We start from the raw sequence: 14,659 nt of genomic DNA, 5'->3' as shown, positions 1-14,659 counted from the left end.
TGGGCCCACCCAAGCTACTTTTCCACATGAAAAGTCTTAGCTCTTAAATCCCACCAAATAAGCAATACCTGGCTTCAGTGAGTCCTAGCAGCAGCCAGATTAGAGTCACAGCTTGGTTTCACCTGGGAATCTCCAAACCCAGCACAAGTAGTAGCCATCTCAGATTGCTTTACAGCTCTGACAGGGTGCCCTGGACAAAACACAGGTGGGGGATGACCTTGGCACTGGAAACCCAAGGGCCCAGTGTACCCAGCAGACAGCTACAGACCACGTCAGAGCACCACCACTCTGCCCCCACACAGATGATCCTCCATGGAGGGTGGAGGTTAACGATCAGTGGTCACAGCCAGTCCTTGCAGCTCACTGACTTGGGTAAATCCCTCCCACTGATCTGCCTACAGCAACCAAGGCTTAACTACAAGAGGGTGTACTCAGCCCACACAAAGGGCATACCTTGAGTACTCAGCTTGGATGATAGGGGAGGCTGTACCAAGGGACCCTATAGGATACCTACTACTTCTAGGCCACCCTACCAAGACACAGGGTCAAAGCAGCTCTACCTATTACATAGAAACAAACAATAGGAGGCTGCCAAAATGAGAGGACAAAGAAACATAGCCCAAATGAAAGAACAGATCAAAACTCCAGAAAAAGAGCTAAATGAAATGGAGATAAGCTAGCAATCTATCAGATGCAGAGTTCCAAACACTGTTTTGAGCATCCTGTTTACAAGGATGCTCAAGGAACTTAATGAGGACCTCAGCAGCATAAAAAAGAATCAGAAACAAAGAATATAAGTTCAGAAATAAGGTCAAGTATATATATGAATTAAGGACAATATAAAGATGATATTTTAGTCAGCAAAGATAATTTGTTTTCCTAATAAATGGAGCCATGACTAATTACACATTTAGGAAAAATTAAGTTAGATCTGTCCCTCATTCCATACAGCAAAATGATTCTATTCACTCATCTCTATACTCTTCTACCCATTTATTCAACGGTTATCTATAGAATACCTACCATCCACTAGGCTCTGTTCTGGGTACTGGAAAAAACACAGAGTCCCTATTACGTGAGGAGAGAGTTTAAGCTAACATTCACAAATACACATAGAACTGTACCTGTAGTAAGTACTAAGAAATAAACAAGTGGTGCTATGAAAGAATGTAAGAATGGGAATCTAGAGGGATGAGGGGAGGCTTCCCTGAGGAAGTAAAAGTTTCACTTCAGCTGTGCTTCAGGTGAGTGTTCCAGGTAACAGGAATAAAAACACTGACTTGACTGCTTCAGGTAGAGGAAACAATATGTACAGAAGCCCTGAAGAGGAACATTCCAGAAAAGCATAGTTGTTGAGAGCATGGACTCTGGAGTCAGAAGGCACACTATTTTCTTTTTCTTTTTTTATTATTCTCACCAGAGACATGATTATTGATTTCAGAGAGAGGGAAAGGGAGGGAGAAAGACAGGAGAGAAACACTGATGTGAGAGAGAAACATCAATTGGTTGCTCTTTGTTTGTACCCCTCAACCAGGGATACCAGCAACATAGACATGTGCCCTGACCAGGAATCGAAAACTGACCCTTTGGTTTGCAGGATGATGCCTAATCAACTAAGCCACACTGGCCAGGGCCAAAACTATTTTCAAAATAATATTTAAATGTTACTTTTTTCATTGTCATTACATTTGCACTGATGTTGCAAAAGTAATGGTGGTAAAATTGCTCACTCAGGACAATGCCACCAAACTTACTAGCAGTTACTGTATGCTTTCCACTATGTACTCTTGGTTTTAAAAAGGCCAGTTTCACTTGAAAATGTCTGAGTAAACATTAATTTTATTCAACTTCAAACCTTGAGTACATACCTTTTTAATGTTCTGAACATTCATAAAACAATTCTAGCCATATCACAGTACGATGGTTGTCTTAAAGATAACCCCTCATGAGATAGTTTGAGTTGTAAGCTGAAGTAGTCACTTTCTTCATGAGCCATATTTTTTCTTGAAAGGATGACTGATGGACCAATTATATTATCCATGTTGGACATTTGGCAGATATTTTCTTAAAAATGAACAAAGTGAGCCTGTCACTTTAAGAAAAACCACTGACAGTATTTCATAAAAGTTGAGCTTTCAGGAAAAAATTAGAATTTTGCAAAACTTAACTACCATCGATAGTATAATAGCTATTCCAGGGCCCAATAGCCAGTCAACCTAATACTTAATGACTTTTCTGACAAGGTCAGTGGTGATATTAAAGATTGTTATTTTTTAATATTGTATAATGTAATGTACCAATATTTGGAAGATCTGCATAACTCAGCGAATTACTATTTTCCAAAATATTAATAGATTTTAATTTAAGGCTATGAAAAACTCATGAATTTGCTTTCAGATGCCACAGTTATTTAATCTTTAAGAAACTACCACTTGCCCAGTTTTGCCAAGAACACCTACAAGTATAAGAAGAGTCTATAAAATACTCCCCCTTTTCCAACTATTTTTTGGTGTAAGGCTGGACTTATTTCATACAAGTCAACCAAAACAATATATCATAACAAGCTGCATTCAGAAACAAATGTGACAATACAGCTGTCTTCTATAAAGCCATACATTAAAGAGACTTGTAATAATGTAAAACAATGCCATTCTTCTCAATAACATCTTTTTTGTTGTAGAATGAACTGTTTTTATAAAAACTGTATTAACATGTAATGGGTTTATAATGAGTATTTTAAAATGAATTACCTAATGGTTTAAAATAATTCTGTTTTCATTTCTAAGACAGTTAAGTATTGTTAGATATAACTCCCATGAACAAAAAAGCCTATTAGGGTCCTCAATAATTTTGGGAGTTACATTAGGTCTTATGATGCCAAAACTTTGAAGAACCACTAAGACAGAGTACAAAAACAGAGGAAGGATAGGTGTAAGATAAGGTTGGAATAAATGAGTAAAAGATTTTGCAAGATACTGAACATATCAGAGATGTTGGCTGTTATCTTAAGAGCAGCGGGAAGCCATTGAAATGGCTTTTAAGAAATGGTTTTTAAGAAAAAAGGTACTATCATTAGGTCTGTATTTTGAAACATCACTCTAACAATCTAAAGAATAGAGTACATGGAGGCAAAGGTGGAATCAGGGAGATTATCACTGTAGTCCAGGTAAATAAAAGGGAGATGGAGGCATGTTAACTACATGTAGTTAACTACATGTTAACTACAAATAGAATTAGACAAACACAATGAAGAACTGGGTAGAGAAGAGGGAAGTGTAAAGACTGTTCATACATTTATGGCTTGTAAAATTTGATAAGACAGTGGGTGTCATTAAGAAAATTACTGGGCCCTGGCTGGTGTAGCTCAGTGGATTGAGCATGAGCCTGTGAAGCAAAGGGTTGCTGGTTCGATTCCCAATCAGGGTACACGCCTGGGTTGCAGGCCAAGTCCCCAGTAGGGGACACGTGAGAGGCAACCACACACGTTAATGTTTTTCTCCCACTCTTTCTCCTTCCTCTCTCTAAAAATAAGTAAATAAAATATTAAAAAAGGAAAATTATTGGGAAAAAGATCCTACTGGGCAAGGAAAATTTGGACATATATCAGGCGTTCAGTTTTAAATATGCTGTATTTAAAGTATCTTTGGTATAAGCAAATGGAGACATCCAATAGTTACATAAATGTTCAGAATAGGAGCCCCAAGAGAGGTCTAGAGTAGAAATACAAATCTGGGATTCATCTAGATAAGAGGTAATAATGCAGCTATGGGAACAGATGAGACTGCTGAAAAAGAAAGCCGAGGCTGCAAAAGGTGACTAGCTGGATAACTCTGGCCCTCAGACATTTGTTTGGCCTAAATTGTTATACAATTTTTTTAGATTAATTGCCAACAGTTAAAAATAGAAAGATTTCATATATACACTCAAATTTTGAGTTTCTCTTGGAAAAGACCCCAAAAGCTAGATGCATAATGAATGACAACAACCAATTAAAGCAGAGACTGGAAACTACAGCCCACTGCCTATTTTTCTAAATAAAGTTTTACTAAAACAAAACCATATCCATTCATTTATAAACTATGATTGTTTTCGTCCTACCATGGAATATTGAATGGTTGTAGCAGATAACATATCTCCCACAAAGCCTAAATTATTTACCATCTAGCTGTTTACATTAAAAGTTAGCCAGCTCTTGAGCTAAAGCTAATGGAGTGATGGCTACCCCTTTTAGTTGAGCCATATGCTCCTCCAGTTTGCTTGCTTCACTCAATTATATTACCTTGGCCCATGCAGGCACTCAGGTTTACAATCCTGCATTATAGAGGAAAGGGAGATTCAAACCAAATATTGTAAAATCCAAACTTAATTGTTCGGAAGAGAAAAGCTAAAAAGATACAGTCAGAGAAGTAAGAGTCAATTCCAAATGGATTAAAGGTTTAAAGGAAAAAAGTAGACTTCCGCCAAGATGGAGGCATAGGTGGAGACGCGGTGCCTTCTCACATAACCAAGTTTAGAGACAACTAAGTATTAGCAACAGAAAACACAGCCAGAACACAGAAAATTGAACTTTTCGGAAGTCTGTTAACAACAACTTCTTCAGCCTGACCGGTAAGGGGCGAAACCAGCAGCTGGTGGAGCGGGGTTGTAGAGGAAAACTCAGTCAGACGGACTCAGGCACATGGAATCCAGGCCCAGGGTTGGACCTAGTGAGAAACTGAGCAAGCGACCGAGCGACCATGGGGAAACAGTGAGGCAGCAGGGCTGCAGGTTGACTGTGGTCGCGCATTTGTGTGTGGATAGACAAGCGAGGGAGTGGGTGATTGGACTGGGACCCAGCGGGACCCGCGGCAAGGGGCAGGGGAGGGCGCTGCCATTTCCCCGCTCTGACCCCACCTCCACATATAGCGTCATAACCCAGTGACCTGGGAGTCCAGGACTCTGCTCCTCACACTTAAAGGGCACGAACAGACCAAAAATGGCTCAAGAAGATCTCAAAGCCCCAGAGCCCATAAATCTAAGTGACAAAGAAATAGCAAAACTTTCAGATGCACAGTTCAAAACACTGGTCATCAGGATGCTCACAGAACTGGTTGATTTTAGTCACAAATTAGAGGAACATATGAAGGCTAAACTAATTGAAATGAATGGCAATGCACAGGAAACCAATAATGATGGAAAGGAAACTGGGACTCAAATCAAAAGACTGGACCAGAAGGAGGATAAAAATGACCAACCAGAAAAGAATGAAGAAACAAGAATTCAAAAAAATGAGGAGAGACTTAGGAACCTCCAGGACATCTTTAAACGCTCCAACATCCGAATTATAGTGGTACCAGCAGGGGAAGAGGAACAGCCACCAGTGGGAAACTTATTTGAACAAATAATAAAGGAGAATTTCTCCAATCTGGCAAAGGCAATAGACTTCCAAGAAATCCAGGAAGCTCAGAGAGTCCCAAAGAAGTTGGACCCAAGAAGGAACACACCAAGGCACATCATCATTACATTAGCCAAGATAAAATGAAGGAGAGAATCCTAGAAGCAGCAAGAGATAAGGGGACAGTCCCTAGAAGCAGCAAGAGATAAGGGGACAGTCACCTACAAAGGAGTTCCCATCAGACTGTCAGCGGACTTCTCAAAAGAGACCTTACAGGCAAGAAGGGGCTGGAAAGAGGTATTCCAAGTCATGAAATCCAAAGACCTATAACCAAGATTGCTCTATCCAGCAAAACTTTCATTTAGAATGGAAGGACAGATAAAGTGCTTCTCAGATAAGATCAAATTCAAGGAGTTCATCATCACCAAGCCCTTATTATATGAAATGTTAAAGGGACTTATCTAAGAAAAAGAAGTTAAAAAAAAGATGAACAGTGAAAGGACAGCAAACTCACAGTTATTAACAACCACACCTAAAACAAAAGCAAACTAAAAGGACAGCTAGATCAGGAATGAAGATCTCAAGGAGGGTTAGCAACAGGGGAGTGGGAGGAGGAGAAGGGGGGAGAAGGTACAGAAAATAAGTAGCACAGACAGTAGATAGAAAATAGATGGGGGAGCAAGAATAGTATGGAAATATAGAATCTAAAGAACTTGAGCCACATGGTCATAAATTAAAGGGGGGGTAATGGGGACGGGGAGGTAGGGTGGAGGGGAATGAAGGGGGGGAATAGAACAACTGTAATGGCATAATCAATAAAAAATAAATTAATTAAAAAAAAAGTAAAAGACCAATATATTAGAAGACAGCAAATATTTCTATAATCTTGGAGTGTTTCTAAAGACTAATCAAGACGCAGAAAATAAAAGATTGTACAACAGCAAAACTAAAAGGCAAAAACTAGAAAAAATATCTGTAACATGACAAAGAATATATACCTCATATATGAAGTTCTTATATATTACTAAGACAATGGCAATATCATCCACAAAGAAAAGGATAATGGAGGTTAGTAAGCAATCACAAAAATCAACAGGCCTGCAGGGCAACAGACATACCCACCTCACAGAGAAGATTTTAAAACTCTCTCAATACTCAATAAAAGAAAATTAAGGTAGATTTTCTTTATGATATACATACTATAAAGTATAATAATTAAAACAGTACATTTTTAGAACAGATAGACAAATACACCAGACAGCCTAGGGACAGACACAAGTTTATACAGGACCTGAATTTAGCACAAAATTAGCATTACAAATCAGTGATAAGATTTTAAAATAAATAATGCTGGACTATTGGCTGTAAGCATGAAAAAAAGATAAAATTTGTCCCCTATGGCACTACATGTACAAAAGAAATTACCTGTTAAACAAAACTTGAACATTTTAGAATAAAGATTACCTTCAACACTGGAATAAGGAAGATAATTCACAAACAGCACAAAGTATTAAAAATTGATAAATTTGATAACATTAAAAATTTTAAATTCTGTATGCATAAAACACAATAAAATGAAACAAGCCACTGAATAAGGAACCATTTTTTCCTCACTGATTTATAGTGGTACTTCTGTCATTTATCAGCACCTGAAATATAAAGAACCCCAACAAATCAAAAAAATATGAATGGCCCAAAAACAGGCAAAGAATATCAAGAGATATCTTACAAAGAAACCAAAATAGTTAATACCCATATGAAATACTCAAATTCACTCATAACCAGAGAAACATAAATTAAAAAGTATGAAATATATAACATCCACTGGACTGGTAGGTGGCGTGGAGACTTGACGCAGAGATGCGGAAATGTGGGATGGGCTGGTCCCGTACCCACGTATGGCAAATAAAAATCGGGAGGGATATCTTGGGCACAAGGGGTTCTAGCATCACGCCAGGACCCCAGCCCAGGGTTCCAGTGCTTGGAAGGTAGGTCAGTGGCTTCTGGCTACAAAAACCAATGGAGATAGAGTCAGTGGAAGAAACTTCTGGATTCCAGGGCAATTTCTGTTAAAAGGCCCACAAAGAGACTTACTTCGACTCAGTCCTGCTGAGCTCCATCACCAAAACAGCAGCTTGAAAGGCAGCAGTGGCATGCAGGAAGGAAATGAAGTATCTGGCATCAAAGTGAGAGCTGGGGAAGAGCTTTCACCAAGACAGAAATGCTGGCAGAGGCCACTGTTCTCCTGAGCCCTCCTTCCACAGAGCCACAGAGCACAGGAAGAATCATATCTGAGACTCCATCAACCTGGCTCACACTGTTTGCCTCACCTTGGTTATTCCCTAAGACTCTATCCTACCCAACTTACAGGCCTACCCAAGTGGTTAACAGTGGCTTTTCCATATGAATGACTTGTCTTGGCTAATGCTTCTGATCTTCCCAAATCCTCTCAAACAAACAGCAGCTGGCCTTGGTTCATAGTTGGCCTCTCAAGGACACCTTCAAGCACAGTACAAGAAGCAGCCAGCTGCAGATTGCTTTATAGCTTATGTCAAGTGGCCCCAGATGGAAATCAAGTGGCTACCAGAGCCCCGCTGAAGTAGGTCCGGCTCTGTGGAGTGGGTACCTGAAGAGATGATCCTCCATGGTGGATTGGAGGTTGGTGGTCAGTGGTCACAGCCAGTTCTTGCAGCTGCCTGGCCTGAGTAAATTGCTCCCATTGACCTGGCAACAGCAATCAAGGCTCAACTACAAGCTGAGCCTACACAGAGGGCAGAGCTTGAGTACCCAGCTTAGATGATAGAGGAGGCTGTGCCACTGGACACCACAGAACACGTATTACATTAGGCCACAGTATCAAGACAGGGAGTCACAGCAGCTCCACCTAATACATAGAAACAAACACAGGACAGGCTGCCAAAATGAGGAGACAAAGAAACATGGCCAAAATACAAGAATGGAACAAAACTGCAGAAAAAGAACTGAACATAATCGAGCTAAGCAATCTATCAGATGCAGAATTCAAAACATTGGTTATAAGGGTGCTCAAGGAACTTAGTGAGGACCTCAACAGCATAAAAAAGATCCAGTCAGAAATAAAGGATACCCTAATTGACATAAAGAACAATTTATAGGGAATCAATAGTAGAGTGGATGAAGCCAAAGATCAGATCAATGATTTGGAACACAAGGAAGCAAAAAACCACCCACCAGGAATGGCAAGAAGAAAAAAAGAATCCAAAAAAACGAGGACAGTATAAGGAGCCTCTGGGATAACCTTAAGCATACCAACATTCACCTCATAGGGGTGCCAGAAGGAGAAGAGAGAGAGAGAGTAAGAAACTGGAAACCTATTTGAAAAAATAAGGAAAAAAAACTTCCCTAACTTGGTGAAGGAAATAGACATACAAGTCCAGGAAGTACACAAAGTCCCAAACAAGATGGATGCAAAGAAGCTCACACCAAGACACATCATAATCAAAATGCCAAAGGTTAAAGAGAAAATCTTAAAAGCAGCAAGAGAAAAGCAGGGAGTTCTATACAAAGGAGTTCCCATAAGACTACTGGCTGATTTCTCAAAAGAAACTTTGCAGGCTAAAAGGAATTGGCAAGAAATATTCAAAGTGATGAAAAACAAGGACCTACAACCTAGAATACTCTAATCCAGCAAAGCTATCATTTAGAATAGAAGGACAGATACAGAGCTTCCCAGACAAAAAAAAGCTGAAGGAGTTCATCATCATCAAACCATCACTGAAATGATAAAGGGACTTATTTAAGAAAAAGGAGATCAAAACTTAGAACAATAAGAGAATAAATACATCTCTATCAACAATGGGACCTAAAAAACAAACTAAGCAAGCAGAACAGAAACCGAATCATAGATACGGAGAATGATTTGTTGACTGCAGGTAGGAGGGGGTTTTGGAGGAAGAAGTACAAAAGTGAAGGGATAAGAAGCACAATTTAGTTACAAAACAGTCACAGGGTTGTAAAGTACAGTATAGGAAATGGAAAAGCTGAAGAACTTATATGCATAACCCATGGACACAAACAAAGGTGTGGGGATTGCCTGAGGGACTGGGGGGTGCTGGGTAGAGGGGGGGAAAGGAGGAAAATTTGGGACAACTGTAATGGCATAATCAATAAAATATAATTAAAAATATGATGTATCATTTCATACCCATAAGACTGACAAAAATTACTAAATCTAATAGTGTCAACCGTTGACCAGAATGGTGGTGGGACTCTGGCAGTTTTTAATAAAGCTAAATATATGATACATTAAGACACAGTTATTCTTATTCTGTTATCCATCTTAAACCAACTCTTAAAATGAGCATAAGGAGTCAATAAAAGGACGATCAATGCAATTCTCTTATTGATGGCAAAGAAGTAAAAATAAACTGTTCGGTTTATGCATACAATGGACTTATTCCATAGTAATTAAAATTAATAAACACAATTCATATGTATTAACATAGATTAATATAATACAAGGAGAAATTTAAAAAGTAAATTATTAAACTATAACATACTATATATACATTTTCATACATGTATGTGTGTATATATATATATATATATATATACATACATGCACACACACACAATATTAGGATGTTTTATACCAAATGCACAAATTGAGTATGTCTAGGAGAAAAAGAATAAAAGGACTTCAACTAAACCTGTCATGTTTCGTTATTTTGTAAAAAGTAAAAGATACCACATACCTATAAGAATGGCTAAAATTAAGGAGGCAGACAATATTGGGCACAGATAAGGATGCAGAGCAGCTAGAATTCACATAATCCGCTAGTGGAAATGTAATTGGTATAATTACTTTGGAAACCTTATGACAGTATGTACCAAAAGTGAACATGGACCTACTCTCTGACCCAACAATTCTACCTAATGTATATATCCAACAGAAATGCATATATGTGTTCATTAAAAGACAGAACAAATATAGCAGCACTACTCATATAGCTAAAAACTGGAACTACCCTAATGTCCATCTCAGAAGAATGGATAAACTGGTATAATGACATAATGAAAGACTATAAAACAATGAGAATGAACAAACTACAACTAAATATAACAACATGAATGTATCTCACAGTAATCTTCAGTGAAGGAAGCCAGGCACAAGAATACATACAATATGATTCTGTTTATATGATTAGTTCAAGAACAGTTAAAGCTAATCTGAGGTATTAAAAATTAGGATAAGATTACTCTAAGAAGAAAAAAAGGTGACTTAAAGAGGACATAAGTGTGCTTCTAGGGGTTCTGGTAAGGTTGTTTCTTGATTTGGGTGCTAGTTACACAAATGTGTTCAATTTGTGAAAATTCATAGACCTGTACATTATTTATTTTATATTGGAAAAAGATGCAAAGCAAAAATATTAGCATGTGTTTAATGTAAAACATATGTATATATTTTTTGACTTTTTAATATATTTAAATTGCTATGTAATTTTAAATATTTTAAAAGTAAAAGCATGTAGGCACTTCTAATAGTCTTACTTAAGCACTGAAAAGTGCCAATTCTTCACTGTCCTGAGGGGCTTTTATTTCTAAAGACTCCCATCTATCTAACTCACCTGAATAGCTGCTTTTGGGTACTTTTTTCTCAAGCATCAATGGGTCCTTTCCACTCTCCAAATTGTAGTTCTCAGGCTTGGAAACTGGAAGCCCTGCTCATTAAAAGTTAAAAGAGAGAAAGAAATGGGACTTAGTTATTTGTGGTGGGCACAATCATCTATCCTACAGCATAGTGCCAAACCCCTGATATACAAAGAGGATAGAGGATTATGGGAAGATCTGCAGTGAAAGAAGATGGACCTCTTCACGAGGCTTAAAATATCTGCAGCAAGAGTTTGTTTTTGCCTGTCAAAAAAGAAGAGAATTTATCTTTCTTTACTGAGGAAGTTCTAGGGAGACACTGGAGATCAATCCCTGGCTTAGGGAAGAAGCTGGAGAAAATAGGACCTCAGGTGCTGCCAACTCAGCAGCAGTACCACAAAGTTGTGACTGTGGTAACTAGAACTGTCTTCCGCTTTTTCCTCCTTCCTTCTTTAGTTACTAGAACTTCCCATGTACATACAAACACACACATACACATCTGCACATGTGTACACACACATGCAGGTGGTCACAGGGTCCAGACTGGCCAGAGTACCCTATTTCCCTGGCTCTAGTAATTGTGTTTCACTGACCAACATGTGACCCTATTTGTTGAAACTCCCAGGATAGAAGCACTACCTTTTTTCCCTTAGTTTTCTAACTGGAAGGATAATATAAGCATAGAGCTGCCAGTGGCCATCGCTGCCACATGGGGTGGTCCTAAGAATAAAGCCAATACAGGGCAAAGCCAAACCATGTGATTAAAAAAAATTAATTCCTGATAATATATTTGATTCCCTGAATGAAGATTTTGTTCCCCCTGGGGAATGGAATCTAGCATATACCTAGACTCATCTCTTAATTAGCAGAAGCCTTCACTGCCAGGGGATGGACTGCTACCTGGGCACAGTGGTGGAAACCCAGTGCATCTGGGAGAAGGGAATGGAAAAATAGAAGAAGTATTTACTCCTGTGAGAAGGGTAGGAATACACACTAGGCCCAGAATTATGACTGAAGGAAGACAGAAATATTTATAAAGTCCATACCTTATAATCCAGATTCACAATGCTCAGCTAAGAGCGAGCTTAATCAGATCAAAACACCCCATTTTTTCCTACCTCCCATCAACATACTAATAGATTAACTCTTTTGCAGAAAGACAAGTAAATAACCTAAATTAACTTCGTAAAACCACATTTTGAAGGCATAAATGGGCAGTAACTGTTGGGCTACAGTACTCGACAGAAGCAAACATATGTAGCATTCACATTCACCTTGATATTTCCAAATCCTGGTGTGGGCAGTACAGTATAAGTAAAAAGCAACAGTCTTACTGCTGCAGGGAGAGACTGCAATTTAGTTCTATCAAATGACTGTGATTTAAGAAACAGCCAATACAGGGAGTACCTATAGAGAAAGACCACTAAAATCTATATGCAAATACCATTTAATTTTTTTTGAGTCTTGAGCTGTACATATGAAAATCACCACTTTAAGTTAGCCAGTAGAATACAACAGTTAGGGGGATAAAGTGCTGAAGAGAGATTTTTAAAATTAGATTTCTAGAAACCGAAGTTGTACTTTATTCCATATCAATATAAACTGTTAATGCAGGCTTTTAGTTGAAAACCTGTAAGGCCAAACAAAACTTCTAAGAAGAGTAATACCTTAAAAGTAATTTCCCTTCCCTAGGGCTAAGCACTGTACCTTAGAAGTAAGGGGAAAAATGAAACAGGACCATCTGAAAAACAGGCAGGATCAAGGCCATCAACTGTTACTCAATTCCAGAAGCTAGTTGGGAAAAAGCTTATCTTTCTTTAAAAATAGATAAATTTATTTAACTGACAATAAAGACTTTAAAAAAAATCGGTGAAAAGAAACATTTTTCCCTTTTTTGAGCTAGTGTGAATTAGGTTTCTGTCACTTGAATCCAGAGAATTCTAGTAGAAACCAAGCAGACAGTTCACCAAGAACTTAGAACTAGATTTTCTCTGGGACCTAAGGGATTAATGCTTTATGACTCCTGAACAGAAAAGTGAAGACTCTATTAAGTTATTTTACTTCCAATAAAGTAATATGTCCCCATTATCGGGCTGCAGAGTCACAGAAAGAACCCATCCTTACACAGTGAGACCAGGTTCCTATAGTTCTCTAGCATCACATCCCTTTGTGCAGGATCCAGCTTCCCCCATTCCTCTGGGGTGAAGTCCATGGCCACATCCTTGAATGTCACGGATGCCTAAGACACAAAACATACTTTCGTTCACCATCTTTCACTTGATAGCATCCCTTTCACGCCCCCTGCCCCCCACCAGTTGCTGGTAGCCCTGGAGCAGAGGGATTGAATACATTCAAAAAGGAATACGACAAGTGTTCTAACAGTATTCAGATTCTAAATATTCTCTAAAGTCACCGGCTATCAGTTATGTGCCAGGCATGCTGTGCTAGGTTCAGTATGAGAACCAAAAGAAATATAACTATGGTTTCTCCACTGAGAAATATTTCTGGGGAATACAATATTCCCCACTATAATATTCTCCACTATAATATTTCTGGGGAATAAAGAGTTAAAACATGAACCAATGACTCAAGGAGGAAAAAAGACATGTCTGTATAACTTTCCTTGTGAGTCCTCACTAAAAACTTGTTGAATCAATCTAATCAGAAGATGAACTGCAGTACAAGCCCTGTGAACAGAGAAGTCATGGAATGAAACAACGGACACTGAGCACCACATCCAATCATGCATGGAATGAATTCAAGGCCAAAAACATTAACTGAAAAATGATGACAACAAATTGATTAAGAGGACAGGTAAAACTCACACATGTTTATGTGTAAATATCATAGAATTAAGTTTATATAAGACAAAAAAATACGAAACTGTAAGGAGGCAGACACATATAAATATTACATGCCTTTTTAAATAAAACCATGGAGAATGGGAATAATATTCTAAGGTTGTTGAAATGAATATATATCAAATGTTATAACTGGATAGGAAACACCTACTTAAACATTCATAAAGCATTTGCAAAAGTAACAAAATTTAAATAAAGCCCAAAATATAAACAGAACAAAGCAATAACTGATTATTTAAAACACATCAGAATATCAAAATAATAAAATAAAATGCAAAACCAATGACAAATTGCTAAAACTGTACTCAGAGGTAATATCATAGCTTTAAACACTTGCATTTCATTAAAAAATAATGTAAATAAATGAACAAAGCATACAAGTCAAGTTAGAGAAAGAACAAACAACTAAGGAAAAAAGAAAGAATTACAGGGCAAAACCAGAAATTGAGGGAGAGACAAGAAAAATAGTACTATATCAATGCTAATTTCCTGATTTTGGAAAATAAAAATAAAGCAAGGTAAAATGTTAACTTTTAGAGACTATGAATGGAGAGTATATAAGAAATCTTTTTAACATTTATAACATTCCTTCAAGTCTTAAATTATTTCAAAAACAGTTTCCAAAAATAGAAAGAATCTGGGCCTTAAAAACACAAGAATCATCCATAGAAAATAAAATGTAAATTACTAAGTAGCCACTAAGTAGGCAAGAAATTTTGAGGAAAAATGACTGATCTTACAATCTGCGTATCTATAGCTAAACTGACACTCAACAGAAATTTGACCACTAGAAGAA

The 14,659-nt window shown here is 37.9% G+C and overlaps 1 protein-coding gene across 5 annotated transcripts in view; it reads right to left on the bottom strand.

The window, feature by feature from the left end:
• ZNF286A (zinc finger protein 286A) overlaps positions 1-14,659 on the bottom strand; it is a 47,991-nt gene that overhangs the window by 29,515 nt on the left and 3,817 nt on the right. For 4 of the 5 annotated variants that reach the window (XM_037165894.2, XM_037165885.2, XM_037165904.2 and 1 more), the window contains 2 exons: positions 13,127-13,241; positions 10,981-11,073 (listed from right to left, as the gene is read on the bottom strand). In XM_037165894.2, coding sequence (XP_037021789.2) covers positions 10,981-11,073; positions 13,127-13,241 — 208 coding nt within the window. The remainder of the gene's footprint in view (positions 1-10,980; positions 11,074-13,126; positions 13,242-14,659) is intronic. The other variant, XM_037165917.2, reaches the window with a different exon arrangement.

Source organism: Artibeus jamaicensis, unplaced genomic scaffold, assembly GCF_021234435.1.
Source record: "Artibeus jamaicensis isolate MK-2021 breed Jamaican fruit bat unplaced genomic scaffold, CSHL_Jam_final contig_419, whole genome shotgun sequence".
In the NCBI taxonomy this organism is placed as follows: domain Eukaryota; kingdom Metazoa; phylum Chordata; class Mammalia; order Chiroptera; family Phyllostomidae; genus Artibeus; species Artibeus jamaicensis.
Note: the sequence above shows the minus strand (reverse complement) of the source record. Positions and strands in the feature narration are given on the sequence as shown.